Source organism: Aplidium turbinatum, chromosome 1 (genome assembly GCF_918807975.1).
Source record: "Aplidium turbinatum chromosome 1, kaAplTurb1.1, whole genome shotgun sequence".
In the NCBI taxonomy this organism is placed as follows: domain Eukaryota; kingdom Metazoa; phylum Chordata; class Ascidiacea; order Aplousobranchia; family Polyclinidae; genus Aplidium; species Aplidium turbinatum.
This window is the reverse complement of record NC_137472.1, coordinates 53469759-53484623: the sequence shown is the minus strand read 5'-3', so window position 1 is coordinate 53484623 and position 14865 is coordinate 53469759. Positions and strand designations below refer to the sequence as shown.

General features: G+C 36.2%; 1 protein-coding gene across 1 annotated transcript; it reads left to right on the top strand.

The window, feature by feature from the left end:
- The first annotated feature begins 8776 nt into the window (after positions 1-8776).
- On the top strand, positions 8777-13187 carry LOC145767155 (uncharacterized). The gene is made up of 2 exons (XM_082578922.1): positions 8777-11902; positions 13009-13187. The coding sequence occupies exons 1-2, from the start codon at positions 8786-8788 to the stop codon at positions 13171-13173; spliced, it is 3282 nt and encodes a 1093-aa protein (XP_082435048.1). The 5' UTR covers positions 8777-8785; the 3' UTR covers positions 13174-13187.
- Positions 13188-14865: the final 1678 nt, after the last annotated feature.

Sequence of the window (14865 nt, the reverse complement as noted above, 5' to 3'; positions counted from 1 at the left end):
GAATTTTTCAGCACTCATGCACTAATAAATTTTAAAAACCAATGAATGTTAATATCAAAAATGTAAAAGAACTGCTTTGACAAACTAGTCTACTAAAGTTTATAAATTTCTTCTGTGTGACTATACGCCTGTGCTAAACAACTAAAACTGAAATCTAGCAAAAGCAATTTAAATTATCAATTTCAATAAACAATTAAACAAGTTTCTTGTAATACAGCAGATCATTTCTAACAAATGTCACATGTTGTTTTTGTCTCAGCTATGCCTTAGCAAGATACCGAATCGGTAAAACATTGTAATTTTGTAAATTTAGCCGTTTGCGGTTTCATGGCAACCTTAACCACTGCTTTGACCCATAAATTTCTATTTCGTTGACCGTTAAAACTTCCTGACTATGTTCAAAAGCCCGTGAAACCTCCATAACACTGACGTAATCTAAATCTGTGGAACAGAACTGACAATTAGGCCTATTATAAAGTTTATCCGCTTGACGCGATTGGCCTCGCTTCCTTGTGCAAATTGTGAACATACGATTTAACGTTAAATGACCTTCGTGAATTATTTTTAGAAGTAGGCTATGATTGAACTGACATTATTTTAACGTCTTTAAACCCATAATAATTCTTTTGAGATCTTTGTTGATAAAATTATGTTTCAACAAAAGAACAGCTGCTCTTTCCGAAAAGTCTTCAAAAAAAATGATCGATTAATCTAATCAACAATTAAATATTTACACCGCAAACTTAATGTCAAACAAACAGACACAGTAGTAATCGTTTAAATATAAAAAAACGCTTATTTTTGGAACATTGAATTACTGAAACATAGTGGTATAATGAAAGGTTTATCCTCCACTTCCGAAAAAGAAAAGAAAAAACAGAACACTACTTCAAGTTAAGAAAAACATTAAAATACGAAAAAATAAAAACATGGTAACAAAACAAGAGAATTTAGCAATTAATGATTAATCAAGTTGCCAGAATTCAGCGCAAAAACGTTTTACAAAAAGCTCTGAACTTTGAAATAATTTTTTTTCCAATTATTATATAGGCTTATAGGCTCATTATAAGCAAATGAATGGATGATGCTTAGAAAGAAATTATAACTTATGTAAAAAATAGTCTTCAAACTACAAAACAGACACCCTAAGAAGGTGAATCTGGTACTAGAACCCGCATAGGACCGGTGAGAGTGTTTTGTTGAAAAAGGGAAACATATGCGATAAAGATAATTGTTAAAACGACGTCATAAAACAACAAATGAGCGTAAATGCTCAACACAGTATATGCGGTGCAAACAGGCTACAAGATCAAATTTAAAATCATTCGTAATTGCTAATTAAGGTTGGCGTAATCACTTAGTACAGCAGTGGTTCTCAACCGGGGATCCGCGGACACCGAGGGGTCCGTGAAAGTTTCCGAGTTTGCAGCATGATTGATAAATTACGAAATTTAGAAATTGGTTAATTGTGCTCAGGGATATTGTGCTTTATTTGTATATTAACGTGGCTTTCAAACTGCACTTCCCAACGAACTGGTGCGATGTCCTTTGAAAGTTCAAAGGTTTGGCTTTTTAACTAAAAAAATATCATATAAATGAATTAATTTATTAATAAGGCACAGTTTTGCAACGACAAAGATTATAACGAATTAATATGAATTAGAACTGAAAAATTTTTTTTTTTTATTTATTCGTTTTAGCACCACATATTGCGATTAAAAAATATTTGAAGTAGCCTAGATTGAAAGAAAACGGGAAGGTTAGACGGATAATTTGAAAAAATTCCCTAACAAGAAATAAAAACAATGTAAAAATGCAAATTTTTTTATTTACTCCTATCTTTTTATGAAAGCAGAAAAATTTGCGGTGCTGCAGCACCACGGCACCATTAAACGAGCCGCCACTGTATGCAGTGTAGGCTATACTAGTGATTGCTTGCTTAATTAAATATTTTTAACTTAGGCTACTGTAATCAAGATTAAACTAGAAGCTGATTTGAAAACTCAGAATATTATTGACAATTTACGTTGCAAAAAGTGGGCTATAGCCTACTTCCCTCCCATGCTGGGATGAATCATCCAAGCAATTATGTCTTGCGTTACAACCTTTTTTTGCACAATTTGTGTTTTTTTACCTGATCATTAGGTGAGGGGCATCGCCCTTTATTCTCCTCCCTAAATACGCTACTGTAGTTAGTAGTATCTTTTTCGTCCCGGAAGCGTTGATGACAAAAAATAAATAAATAAAATAAATGAATGAAGACCTACGAATATAGATTGCTGTGATCACACCAACATAGCGTCGCCTCTTCGACGAGAAAAGATGAGTGAAAAATAGCTTGCATAAACAAGTCTACTTTCTTTGTGGCGTGCTTTTTTATTATTAATTTATTATTATCATTGTTTTGAAGGATATTTATACTATACTATTTATACTATTTGACACCATTGACCATAAAATATTGCTAGCTAAATTATATCATTTCGGAATAAAAAGCGTGGCCTATGATTGGTTCATGAGTTACCTGAGTAATAGAAAACAAAGAGTGGTTTTCAATGGCACACTATCTTCTAATGTTAACAACATATCTTTGGGTGTCCCACAAGGGTCTATCTTAGGCCCTCTTCTATTCCTGATTTATGTAAATGACTTTCCTAACTGCCTTCAACACGGAACTGCAATTATGTTTGCAGATGACACCACCATTATATATAAAAATAAAACCGTTTCTACGGTATCTCTCTCTCTTTAGGTATCATAGCTGATGCAGCCCTCGATGTACAATGATGTTCCAGTTTGATCGATCTCGTGCTTCTTGCCAAATTTTAGTAGGGTTTTTCATAAGTGGTTGAAAATTGTGCAAAAATGTGAATCTTTGTGCTCCTCTTGACCGTTTACCTATAATTTTTCCACTTAAAGATAAATCTTCAAGTTCGCCTTTCCTTATAATGTGGTTGGTTTGGTTTGGTTTGGTTTTGAATCTTTATCCTCGGACTGACAAAGCCTTGATAGGTTATTCCTGGTACTTGTTCGCATACTTGTAGAGGCACTTGACGCAGGGCCGGTTACCGAGATTGGCAGAGTGAAGTTTCCGATTGTTGAAGTCTTGTTGCCGAGAAATTATTCCATTCACTAGGTGCCGCTGAATGGAGAGCAGTCCTGAAATGCGTTGCTCAAACGCACACCCCGAGAGTCGAACCAGCGCGTATCTGCTGCTCCTGGCCCATCTGTTGGAGAACTGCTCTGTTGGTTCGAAAAGCTGTCCATGGAATTTTAAGAATTCTTCGGTAAAACCACATTTCTGCAGCTTCAATTTTATTTCGGGTTTTTGCCGTTAGTGTATACGGTATATGATACGGCAAATCAAGAGCTTGTATGCATAGATCAATGGCTATCAACAAATCGATTGTCTCTAAATGTCACCAAAACCAAACATATATTATTTTCAAGTCAAGGAAGCAAGACACTATCATACCACCCACCCTTGAATATTCGAAAAAGCAACATAGAACAAGTTGCCTCAATAAAGTTTCTGAGAATAATTGTAAACGAGCATTTGTCACGGAAATCTCATATGGAAATCTTGCTTCAAAAAATAAGATCAACACTCTGCGTGACAAAAAAAATTAAGCCTTTCCTAAACAAACAAGCACTTCTCTCCATTTACCATTTTCTAGTTGAGAGTCAGATATTATATTGTATCTCAACGTGGTGTCATGAAAACAAAACTACATTGCAAAAGCTACAAGCAATAACTTTCTTCGTACTGTATTTGACATTGACCGCAGAGAAAGCATAAAAGGTGTAATGGAACTCAATAATTTAAAATCAATTAACCACATGAAAACTACAGAGATTGCAACTTTCATGTTTAAATATTCAAAAAAGCTGCTTCCCACAACATTCAATGATATACTTATGTGTAAACAATCAAGTAGCCTAACAACAAGAAGTAATTCTCCTTATATTCCGATATATTGCAGAATTAACACTTGCAAACAATCAATACGGTACATGGGGCCAACAGTTTGGAACAAGCTTCCAACTACTACAAGAAATGAATGTAAAACTGTAAAAGGCTTTAAATCAAAAATAAACAAGCTAAATCTTCCTTGAAATAATCCCATCTAAGTATTAGGCTACATCATGCACCAAACATACTAATATTTTTTTTTTTATTGCCCAGCAATGATTAGCCAATGTGTGTAGATTTATTAGCAAAATAGTAAGATTGTAAGTACTCCTACTGGCCTTCTGGTTCTTGTGTTTTTTGTCCACAGAAGTTCTGCAGAAGTTTTTCCATCCTTTTTGACCAATCTCCATCTTTCGGTGAAGCGGTGGCCATGTGCTCCAACCAGTTGTTTTATTTCAATATCTTGGACTGGATCGTCATGCTATTGTCTGATTGTTTATCTATTTTTTTAACGTAATATGCCAAATTGGATATTTTTTGTCACTTTAATATGGTTTAACGTGTAAAACATACGGTAACCCAAATTTATCATATTACTGGGACATAGGCTACCACTACTACATCCCAGCTGGCGATGACTGTCATTTTTGCATTAATTCAACGTTAGCCAACGTTGGATCGGTGTGGAAGTGGCGAGTTTAGCTGACAGGGGTCTAAAATTATCGCTTTATCAACGCAACTTTTGTCAAAGCACGCTTGATATCTTTAAGACATAACTTCCCTGGGTAGGCTATAATTGAATTTCCGCAAGATGATGATGTTGTTTTTTGCTAGTTTGATTTATTTGTTTTTTGTCATTGTTTCATGTCGTCAAGTTATAGTCTATCTATTTTGTGAGTCGTGCAAGGCCTGGTGCGTTGCGCTTGAAATGGCTTTGCCCGTGGTAGGATTTCTTTGTGGGGTTTTCTTTGCCTGCCTTGCTCTTCTTTGCTATGAGCTAAACGCATCAAGACGTGTTCCCCTTACGACCATCAGCACTCTTGATAACGCACCATGGCCGATCTTCATAGCAACTGTCCATACAAATCTTCAATATATCAGCTAAAGTTATGTAGGCTAATAAAGTTATAGCCTATATATGTTTATTTGTTTTGTAACATTTTTTATTTTCTCTTTATATCTTAAATTTTTCTGAAGGTGTTGCGACCGTGCCAAATTTTTTTTCAACTCAATAACTTACTTCGATCACAAGCACGTTTTAACGTTCGCGTTTTGTCGCTTCTACCCTTTTCTTGACCTTTGCTATGTTGACGTGTATTGTTTTGATATGATGGTCAGAAATAAAAAAACAACTGAACTGAACTGAACTGATATTTAAACAAAAATCCAAAATCAGGATTGGAAACGTGAAACGAAAATCTTGAGCTGTCTTTAAAATACTGTAAATCGATGAGTGCTGGCGCAGCGCCGCAGCTACCGGTAAATATTTATAGGGTTGCATCTACACTCGGCAGACCTAGCTTAGGACCAAGGCTAGGAAATTAGATATCGCTTCGATTATAACTTTAAAAAAAGTTTTGTTTTTTTGAAGGATTGTTTTTGTTTTTCTATAATTGCATCTGACCAAGGCGGCTGATGCTATACCAGCACCGAAGTGGTATGGTAGCCTACATTGCTCCCTCAAAAAGAAGGTGGACAACTGGAGGATTGTGGTGTTATGACAAAATTTGTTGCAACTACAGCTTGAGGTCTACCGCCATATGTCACATACCCAGGTGCAGCGTGTGTAGTGCCATAATAAATATATAGAAATATGTGATATCATGTTTATTTAATACTATTCCAGTCATAATAATGCAGTGATAGATTTCATGCTACAGTGGTAACATCAGGTAGCTTCACACTGCTGTAGTAAGGTTTTGTCAATGTTCTAGCACCTAAAATTTTATGCAAAATATAGCATTTCATTTGTTAAAAATAAATATACCGGTAAGTAAAAGCAAAGAAAACGTTTTGCAGTTCTGCCAATTTTTAAATTTTGCAATGACCCTCCAGCTGTCCAATTGTCCATATTGCAAGAAAAATCAGTTGTGAGTCATCCTGGTATTCCACTGTCCCTACTCAGAGTGTTGAAATAAGGTATAAAGTTGTTCACTAAAGTACCATACCACCATTCATTCATTCATTCAATGTATTGGTCAATACTTGGAATAGTGTAAATTATTACATAGGTCAATGGTTTCTTCAGTTAGAGATTAGCAGTTCACGGTTGTGCACTGTGCAGTATATTAAATGCTATATATGATATGGATGCAACCTAATTCGTACCATGAACAATTCGTACCGTCAGTTCGTACCTTGAAAAAATCGAGAGAAAAAATTTAAAAAAAGCCAAAGTCGCTGATCTCAGTTTCCGCAAACAAACAAAAACTCTTAGGATCATTAACAGAAATTTTAAAATGTTTGCGGAAACTCCGATCAACCCTAACCTTTTTAAAAAATTTGCGGAAACTCTGATCAACCCTAAACTCTAACCATATTAAAATGTTTGCAGAAACTGCGATTAGCAACTTCAGCAAACTCTTAGAATAATTACCGGAAATTTTAAAATGTTTGCGGAAAAACGGAAACTGCTATCAGCGACTTCGGCTTTAATCTATTTTTTTCTCTCGATCTTTTTAGTTTGTTTGTTTGCAGAAACACCCTAACTCTTTTAAAATGCTTGCAGAAACTCTGATCAACCCTAACTCTTTTAAAATGTTTGCGGAAACTGCAATCAGCAACTTCTGCAAACTCTTAGGTTCATTACCAGAAATTTTAAAATGTTTGCGGAAAAATGGAAACTGCGATCAGCAATGTTCTATTTTTTTCTCTCGATCGTTCAGTTTATTTATTTGCAGATACCTATAGCCTACCTAACCGATACTCCGATACCCTACAGGCCTCGAAATATCCGGCGGTCATGGCGGACATGACCTCCGGAATGACCTCGAATGTCTGCCGAAGCCGACTCATTGGTCAGTCATAAATGACCGCGCAAAATTCTTGACAAAAATAGAGCTAATGCAGCAAAAACATATTTTAAATTTGAATTGTTACAATTGTTTGCTTAACGCGAACAAATACGGAGCTGAAACAATAATAGTACAGGCAATTGCTTTAAAGATCACATTAGAGTGGCATGGTTAACGAGCTGATTGCAAAAGTAGTCATTTTTACATCATTTCAACGCCTTGTAATGTTGCCTTGAAATAAAGTCTGAACTTTTCGGCAGGATATGTATTCTAATTTTAACAATGAGGATTATTGCGTCACATTGATCGTTTGTTAAAAAGAAACTTCACAGAGAAGCAAGTCTCAGCTGGGCTCCGCACGTGCTTAGGCGAATGTGGCGACCTTATTCACGCTGATACTGATAGAAATAGAATTTCTGCACAGAAGGGAGGGTGTTAGACACATGATTTTGTGCAAAATCTACATGCGAAAAATATGTCTGGTTGAGATATTAAATGTCCGCTAAAAGGGCCAGTCCAGAAGGACATGCTTGACCGCCGTAAAAAAGTAAAAATTTCGAGGCCTGCCTAACCTTGCGGAAACTTCGATCAGTGACTTCGGCTTTTTTTAATTTTTTTTCTCGATCTTTTCAAGGTACGAACTGATGGTACGAATTGTTCATGGTACGAATTAGGTTGCACCCATATGATATGGCCTATGCAGGGTTGGAAGTCGTTAGTCAAAAAGCAATGACTATTTCACTATTCGATAGTGCCCAAAAAAGCAATGACTTTCCGCTATCGATACTTAAAAAAAGCAACTAATAGCAATTACTAAAAATTGACTGGCCAAAAAAAGCCCAAAAACAAGCAACTCGCAAACTCAAAAAAAGGTACTAAAACTTGAAAAAAAAACAATCCCAAACTTGCGGGAAAACCGCAAGGTTTGCAACACTGTTAACGGCTCTCACTGGCATGGTTTTTGTGGACTGTGTTGCCAAAAAATGTTCCTTAATCCTTTAAAGTTCGAAAACCGGAAGGGAACTAGGTCGGATAGTAATCCGAAAATCAAATCTCGTAAATTCGTTTTGACGACAAAGTAAGTGAACAACAAAAAAATGATTCAGCAGTTCTCCTAAATATCGATTAGCGAAAAACGAGAATAATGATTTCGTTGCTTGCATAAAAAAGCAGTGAATAACGCGCATTTGATATTTATTTTTAAAAGGAATGGGTATAAGCATTCGATATTCAGAAAGCAACAAATAACGTTATCGAATAGTGACAACTAGTCGTTACTTCCAACCCTTGGCCTATGGTACGGTAGGTAATAGGTCATAGTAATCATTTTATCTTAATTGTGTCTATTGAGACACCATTCAGTGGACTTATGGCTTAATTTCAAATGTGACAACAAAAAGCAGCAAATCACATATAGTCAATCAGTTGTTCCCATTATTTGACATGCCATTAAGCATAAATTGCAAAGACACACTTGCAAACACTATAGTGATGTTATTTAGTCGTATCAACATCATGGTAAAATAATTTACAGCCTATCTATTAAAAACAGTTTCAAACCATCACTAGTTTTGACAGTATGGTAATTCACTAGTTTATCAGTAACGTTTATTTCACTCTTCAGTTAGATAATGTAATATGGAAAGAGCAAGGCCATGTGTTATTCAACAACACTGTAACTCAATACATACTTCTTCCTCAGTACAGTACCGTATGGGCTAGTCAAGATTTATTTGATAGGAACTGAATAAAACGACAAGCTTGTATGTACAGTCTATAATGCCCTAATTCATTGGTACCGATACTACCATACTTTTCTGTATTTCAGAAATTGTCAGATTGTATTAATATTTGCAACATGGCTGCTGAAACTAATGCACCTTATGTCACAAATTTGGTTAACAGCATTATTGGAGTGAGTGTTTTAGCTATGCCATATTGCATGAAAAAGTGTGGACTGTTGCTGGGCCTTGGTTTGTTGATAGGCATGTCATGGCTCACATATATATCTTGCAATATGCTCATTACATCAGCTGTAGCAAAGCGAAGACGAACATATGAATACTTAGCTTTCTATACAGTTGGTCCCACAGGAAAATTAGCTGTTGAATTGAGCATGATAGGCCTCATGCTTGGAACTTGTGTAGCATTTTACGTTATAATTGGAGATCTTGCAACTGCAATATTGGAAGGACTTGTTGAAGCAGAGTCTGTTCAACTTCGTACATTTGTCATAGTTTTTTGTGCACTGTGTGTTGCATTGCCTTTAGGGCTTATGAAAAACTTGTCTATTTTGGGATTTATTGGGTTCTTTTCTGTTATATTTTACTGCATATTTGTATGTGTCATGATTGCCAATTCCGTCAGCATTGGCTTTTTAAACTTTCACTGGATGGAAAAGATTGAACTGTTCAGGCCTGCTGGGATTTTTCAATGTCTCCCTATTTTTAGTTTGGCATATGCCTGCCAGTGCCAGTTATTTGTTGTATACGACTCACTTGAGGATGCTTCTATATTGCGAATGGAAACAATTGTGGCATATTCTTTAAAAATTGTCACTACTGTATACTGTTTGGTGGCCATACTGGGTTATACGACATATATTGATTTTGTTGAAGGAAATGTCCTAAAAAACTTTTCACCAAATCTAGTCTTAGACCTGATAAAGTTTGGATTTGCCATGTCAGTTGTAGTTGGATTTCCTCTGATGATATTTCCCTGTCGACAGAGTATTCACACATTGTTCTTTAGCAAACATCCAGCAGATGGAGTGTCTGCAAAAACATTTATCGAGCCATTCACATTCAAAGCAATCACTTTATGTATTGTACTGTCAACCATGATGGTCGCCATCTTCATTCCTAATGTTGAGACTATCTTAGGATTAACCGGAGCTACAATGGGGTCATTTATTTGCTTTATATTTCCTGGAGTGATTTTTTCAAAAGCATCACCAAAAGGAAATACAAGTATATCAAAATTTGTGCTTGGAGTAGGTTGCATATTATTAATACTGTGCACTTATTCCAATGTTTATTCTGCAACTGAAAATACAAATGCTGTTGCAAAGATTCCTGTTCCTGATGACATTAAACATGTACCTGGAGATATTGGTAAACTGGAAGAACCTGTAAAAAAGTCTAATGGAGATGCAAAGGAACCAGAAAAGCCACCTGTTGCTGAAGTAGTGGACAATGACCATCGGCATGAGCCTGCCAACCCTGTCGAACCAGTTGAATTGGAGAGTGATAGAAATGGTGATGAAATGAAAAGTCAAAACAAAAATTTACCAAATTCTCTTGATCAGCAACACTTGAAATTTCCTGGGCATGCAATAGGAAGTGATGGGGAAATGAAAAACGATGTGCATCAAAACCCCATTCTGAAACATGAGGGGTTGGTTAAAAATGAATTGGGTGCAGATTCTGATGTTAAAGGTTTAGGTGACCATAAGAAAGCTGTGGAAAATGTAGACAAAAATATGGAAGATCTATCACACAATGCCATTGATGAAAACCTTAATATGCAGCCTAAGTTAGATTCTGCAAATGTTAATAGTAAATCAATATCTTCTAAGCATGATAGCCAGAAAGAGCATATTGACCCTGATGAAAAATTTCAAGCTGACGGTGAAAGTAAGATTATTCCTGTTGATCCAAATGTAATTGTTGACGGGGAAAAACTTTTACACATCATTAAGGAGCATCATAAAGAGCAACATAAATTACTAGATGCTCAAGGAGTGCTCATTCAAGCTTTAGAAAAGCAACAAGATGTTCACAAAGTTGTCAAAGGTGGTGACATTTCTCCCAAAGCAGATTCAGAAGCTGATGTAGATAAACAAGATTTCAGTGATAAAAAACAACTAGAAACCAATGATCATAATCAAGCTAACCAGCAGCAAATTATACAAGGTGTTGATCCACAGCAACAGGGTAATAAGCAGCCACAAGATAATGCTAAAGTTGCCCAACAACAACAAGGTAACCAGCCAGTTCTCCAACAAGTACAAGATAACCAACAGGCTGCACAACAACCACAAGGCAACCAACAGGCTGCACAACAACTGCAAGGCCACCAACCAGTTGCCCAACAAGTACTAGATAACCAACAAGTTGTTCAACAACCACAAGGCAACCAACATGTTGCCCAACAACCTCAAGGCAACCAACAAGTTGTCCAACAACCACAAGGTAACCAACCAGTTGCCCAACAAGTACAAGGTAACCAACCAGTTGCCCAACAAGTACAAGGCAACCAACAAGTTGTTCAACAACCACAAGGCAATCAACCAGTTGCCCAACAACCACAAGGTAACCAACAAGTTGTCCAACAACCACAAGGCAACCAACAAGTTGTCCAACAACCACAAGGCAACCAACAAGTTGTCCAACAACCACAAGGTAACCAACAAGTTGCCCAACAACCACAAGGCAACCAACCAGTTGTCCAACAACCACAAGGCAACCAACCAGTTGTCCAACAACCACAAGGCAACCAACAAGTTGTCCAACAACCACAAGGCAACCAACCAGTTGCCCAACAACCACAAGGCAACCAACAAGTTGTCCAACAACCACAAGGCAACCAACCAGTTGTCCAACAACCACAAGGCAACCAACAAGTTGTCCAACAAGTACGAGATAACCAACAAGCTGCCCAACAAGTACAAGGCAACCAACCAGTTCTCCAACAACTACGAGATAACCGACAACCACTAAACAACCAACCAGTTGCACAAAAACCACAAGTTAATCAACCAATTGTTAAACATGTTCACCAGCTATCTCAAGGTTCAAAGAATGCCAAGCAGCTTGTTAATCCTGCAATTAAATCAGAAGAGAAGCTGCAGCGTCTTAATCGAGAAGTTTCGAGTGACAAAAAAAGTGAAAATCATGAAAATGCTGTTGATATAAATGAAAAAAATGGCAACCTGGGTGAAAATCACCAACCAAATTTGAGGAATCAATTTTTGGTAAGCTTAATTTTCATTACTTCAAGGGATGGGCAAAATAGAATAATTAGCTATTCTAGAATTATTGTAGAATAATTTTTCTAATTTCGAATTTCGAATACCTATTCTAGAATAAATTTGTTTAATATCAGAAAATGTCAAAAAGCTTTGTTTTTATTCTGGTTTTATTGAGGACACATAATGGAAAAGCTGCAACGAAACGTAAAACAACAGTAACTGCCCAGGAGAGCAAGTCTTTGTTAATTGTTACAGTGAAGAATGTTCAAAGCTTCTAAATGCTCGCCAGCTATCTGAGCCGCAATCGCAGTTTTGATGCTGTTAATCCCGCACTCGCGAAGGATCTTTCTGAGGATGCAGGAGTGGCTAAATACTTCCTCTCAAGATCAGCGGAAACTTTTCTTAATTTTTGTTCCACCATTCAATTATATCTCTGTTTTTCACTTTTGCCTAAAGGTACGATCGGATTTCTTCGGCAGCTGAAAGCTGTTCGTTGTCATCATTACTTGATGCTGAAGTGTTTGTCACTTCAACACCGGAGCTCCATAGATCAATCTATATTGGATTGCTGCATTGTTGTGGAACTTCCGATGCTAGGTGTAGCGGTAGCCTCACCCAGAGTTGAATTGCGTTTCATGTTTAGTACGATAAAAATAGATGCAAATCTACAGCACAACGGTCTTCCGACGTCCACAAACCGCACTGGTAATGGGAGCTGGATAGTCGTTTTCGCTAGAGCGAATAGCTATCGCTGAGCCGAATGTAATTGATCGGCAAAAAATCGATAAAAAGTTTTGGTAGTCGGAAAAGGGGATAGTTTCATTTCGGTTTGGAAAATTCGATTCGAAATGTAATTTCAATTCGAATAATTAGATATACGGATTGCAACTATTCGAAATTCTATATTGCCCATCCCTAAATTGTCACTTTTTGTAAAATAAATTTATCATACATAAATTTTATAAAGTTGAAAAAATAATGACAAGATATATCCGGTTGTCAACTTTTTGACTAATAATAATAATATTGTGTTTGAAAAAAAACATCGCTTTTTTAAACCCAGATTTAGATGCTCTTTTTTATCACACTGTTTTAAACAATTTTAATAGGTTGAGGAAAACCAGGAAAAGGAGAAACTCATTGTGGAAACACAAAGCCCTGATGATGTAAAGAGGAATAACAATTTTAAGTTAGATAAAGCATTGGCAAATGACATTGGAGAAATAAAACCTAAAGCTCGAGATCTGAAGTCGATCAATTCATTGGAATCATAAATATTTTTTTATTTGTTATTTTCATTGAAAACCATTATAAGCTTCAAACTTACCATTATGCAATTGTTTTTACAAAGTATGTATTTAGAATCAGCACTCATGCAAGATAAGAATGATGTTGCTACCTGGGTGTAGCTTAATATTGCATCAAAAGAAAGCAACAACTTTTCCATTTTTGTGTTGTGTTTGACTTTCATCCTTTAATGCAGAGTTAGTGTGACCTATCAACAAAAGGTTGCGTGTTTGCGATGTGTGATAATGCTAAATTTGCTTCAAAGCGTTTTACATTCTACAAACATGAACACAGAAAAATACTGCTTAACAAAACAGGAAAAATCAAAGTGAAATCGAAAACTTTGGTTAATATGTAAAAGCATTTGTTTTGAAAGATATATGAAAGGCATGTGATGGTTTTTCTAGTGTTTTGTATCATTGTTGCGATAATATTTTGGTCAAATAAGAAGTCAATGGTACTGGTATAGTATTTGCAACTTCTCAGTTAACTTTTAGGCTATATTGATGTCCAGTTAAGCGTTTTATTGGGTTGAGATTTACCTAATTATATTACATACAATCTATTTATTGCCAGATAGCAACCACACCTAACAAATAGGACTAACAATAATACAACAACATTAAATGTTCTTGCAAAAAATCTATTGCCTGTAAATATAATTAAAAGTAATATTTGTCATACAATACAGAAACTCGTTATCTGAAGTCGTCATACATATTAGTTTGTGGGTCATCTACCTATTTCCAATATCATTAAATTTTCTTCTCCAGTTTTGATTGCAAATTTTTAATATCAAGCTTTTCATGTAAACTTCATTTTATTATAGGCTACTTGTGTTCTTGCATGTCATGGTTACCTGGCAGTCGATGAAGTGCTCGCCTGCTGTAACCAATTTCTCAACCCAATTGAAGTAGTTATGGCATTAAAATGGTATGATAACAAAGTGACTATGCCAATCTGGGTTGCTTCACTATCTGATGACATTTAATTTATGATAATTTTATTCTTATTAAGGATGTTGTTATTGATATTTTTGTTTTGTATTGTGTTTTTAAGCTGGGTGCTTAAACGTAACGAACATTTACTCAAGTATTATTACCCTCTACTTAGTCCATATGACTCTACAAAGTTTTTGTAGATTCATCCACATTTGTTGGGAAATTTAATTAGGGATGGAATGGCCTCCGGTTCAATCACCTTTTTTAACTTCGGTAGTGGCGGAAGTTAAAAAAAGGTATATGTCTGGAGGGCTGAGGTGTAGTGCGTTGTGCAAGCTGTGTATGTGGCTGTGGTCAAGTTCATGACCTTGGTTAAATCTAATTTTTTGTATCATTGTGGACTGTGGTAGCCTACTGCTCAATACAAGAATAGGCTGCACATAGTGCCTGTAACATTGGTCAATCCGTAGCGGCCAAGTGAAAAACATCAAATCCGGCCAAAATGCTGTGTCAGTGCATCACTAAATTTTAGGGTCTGCTACTATTCGGTGAGTCCGATTCGGTGAGTTCCTAACCTCTAACCCCTAACCATAACTCCTAACCCCTAACCTTAAAACGGCAATGATAATTAGGCTACGGTACCTGATAATTTAAAAAAAAAATTAAAAAAATCCCTCGTTAAGGGATCGGACTCACCGAAACGGGCCATTCCGAAATTTTATGCCACCCTTTATGTCA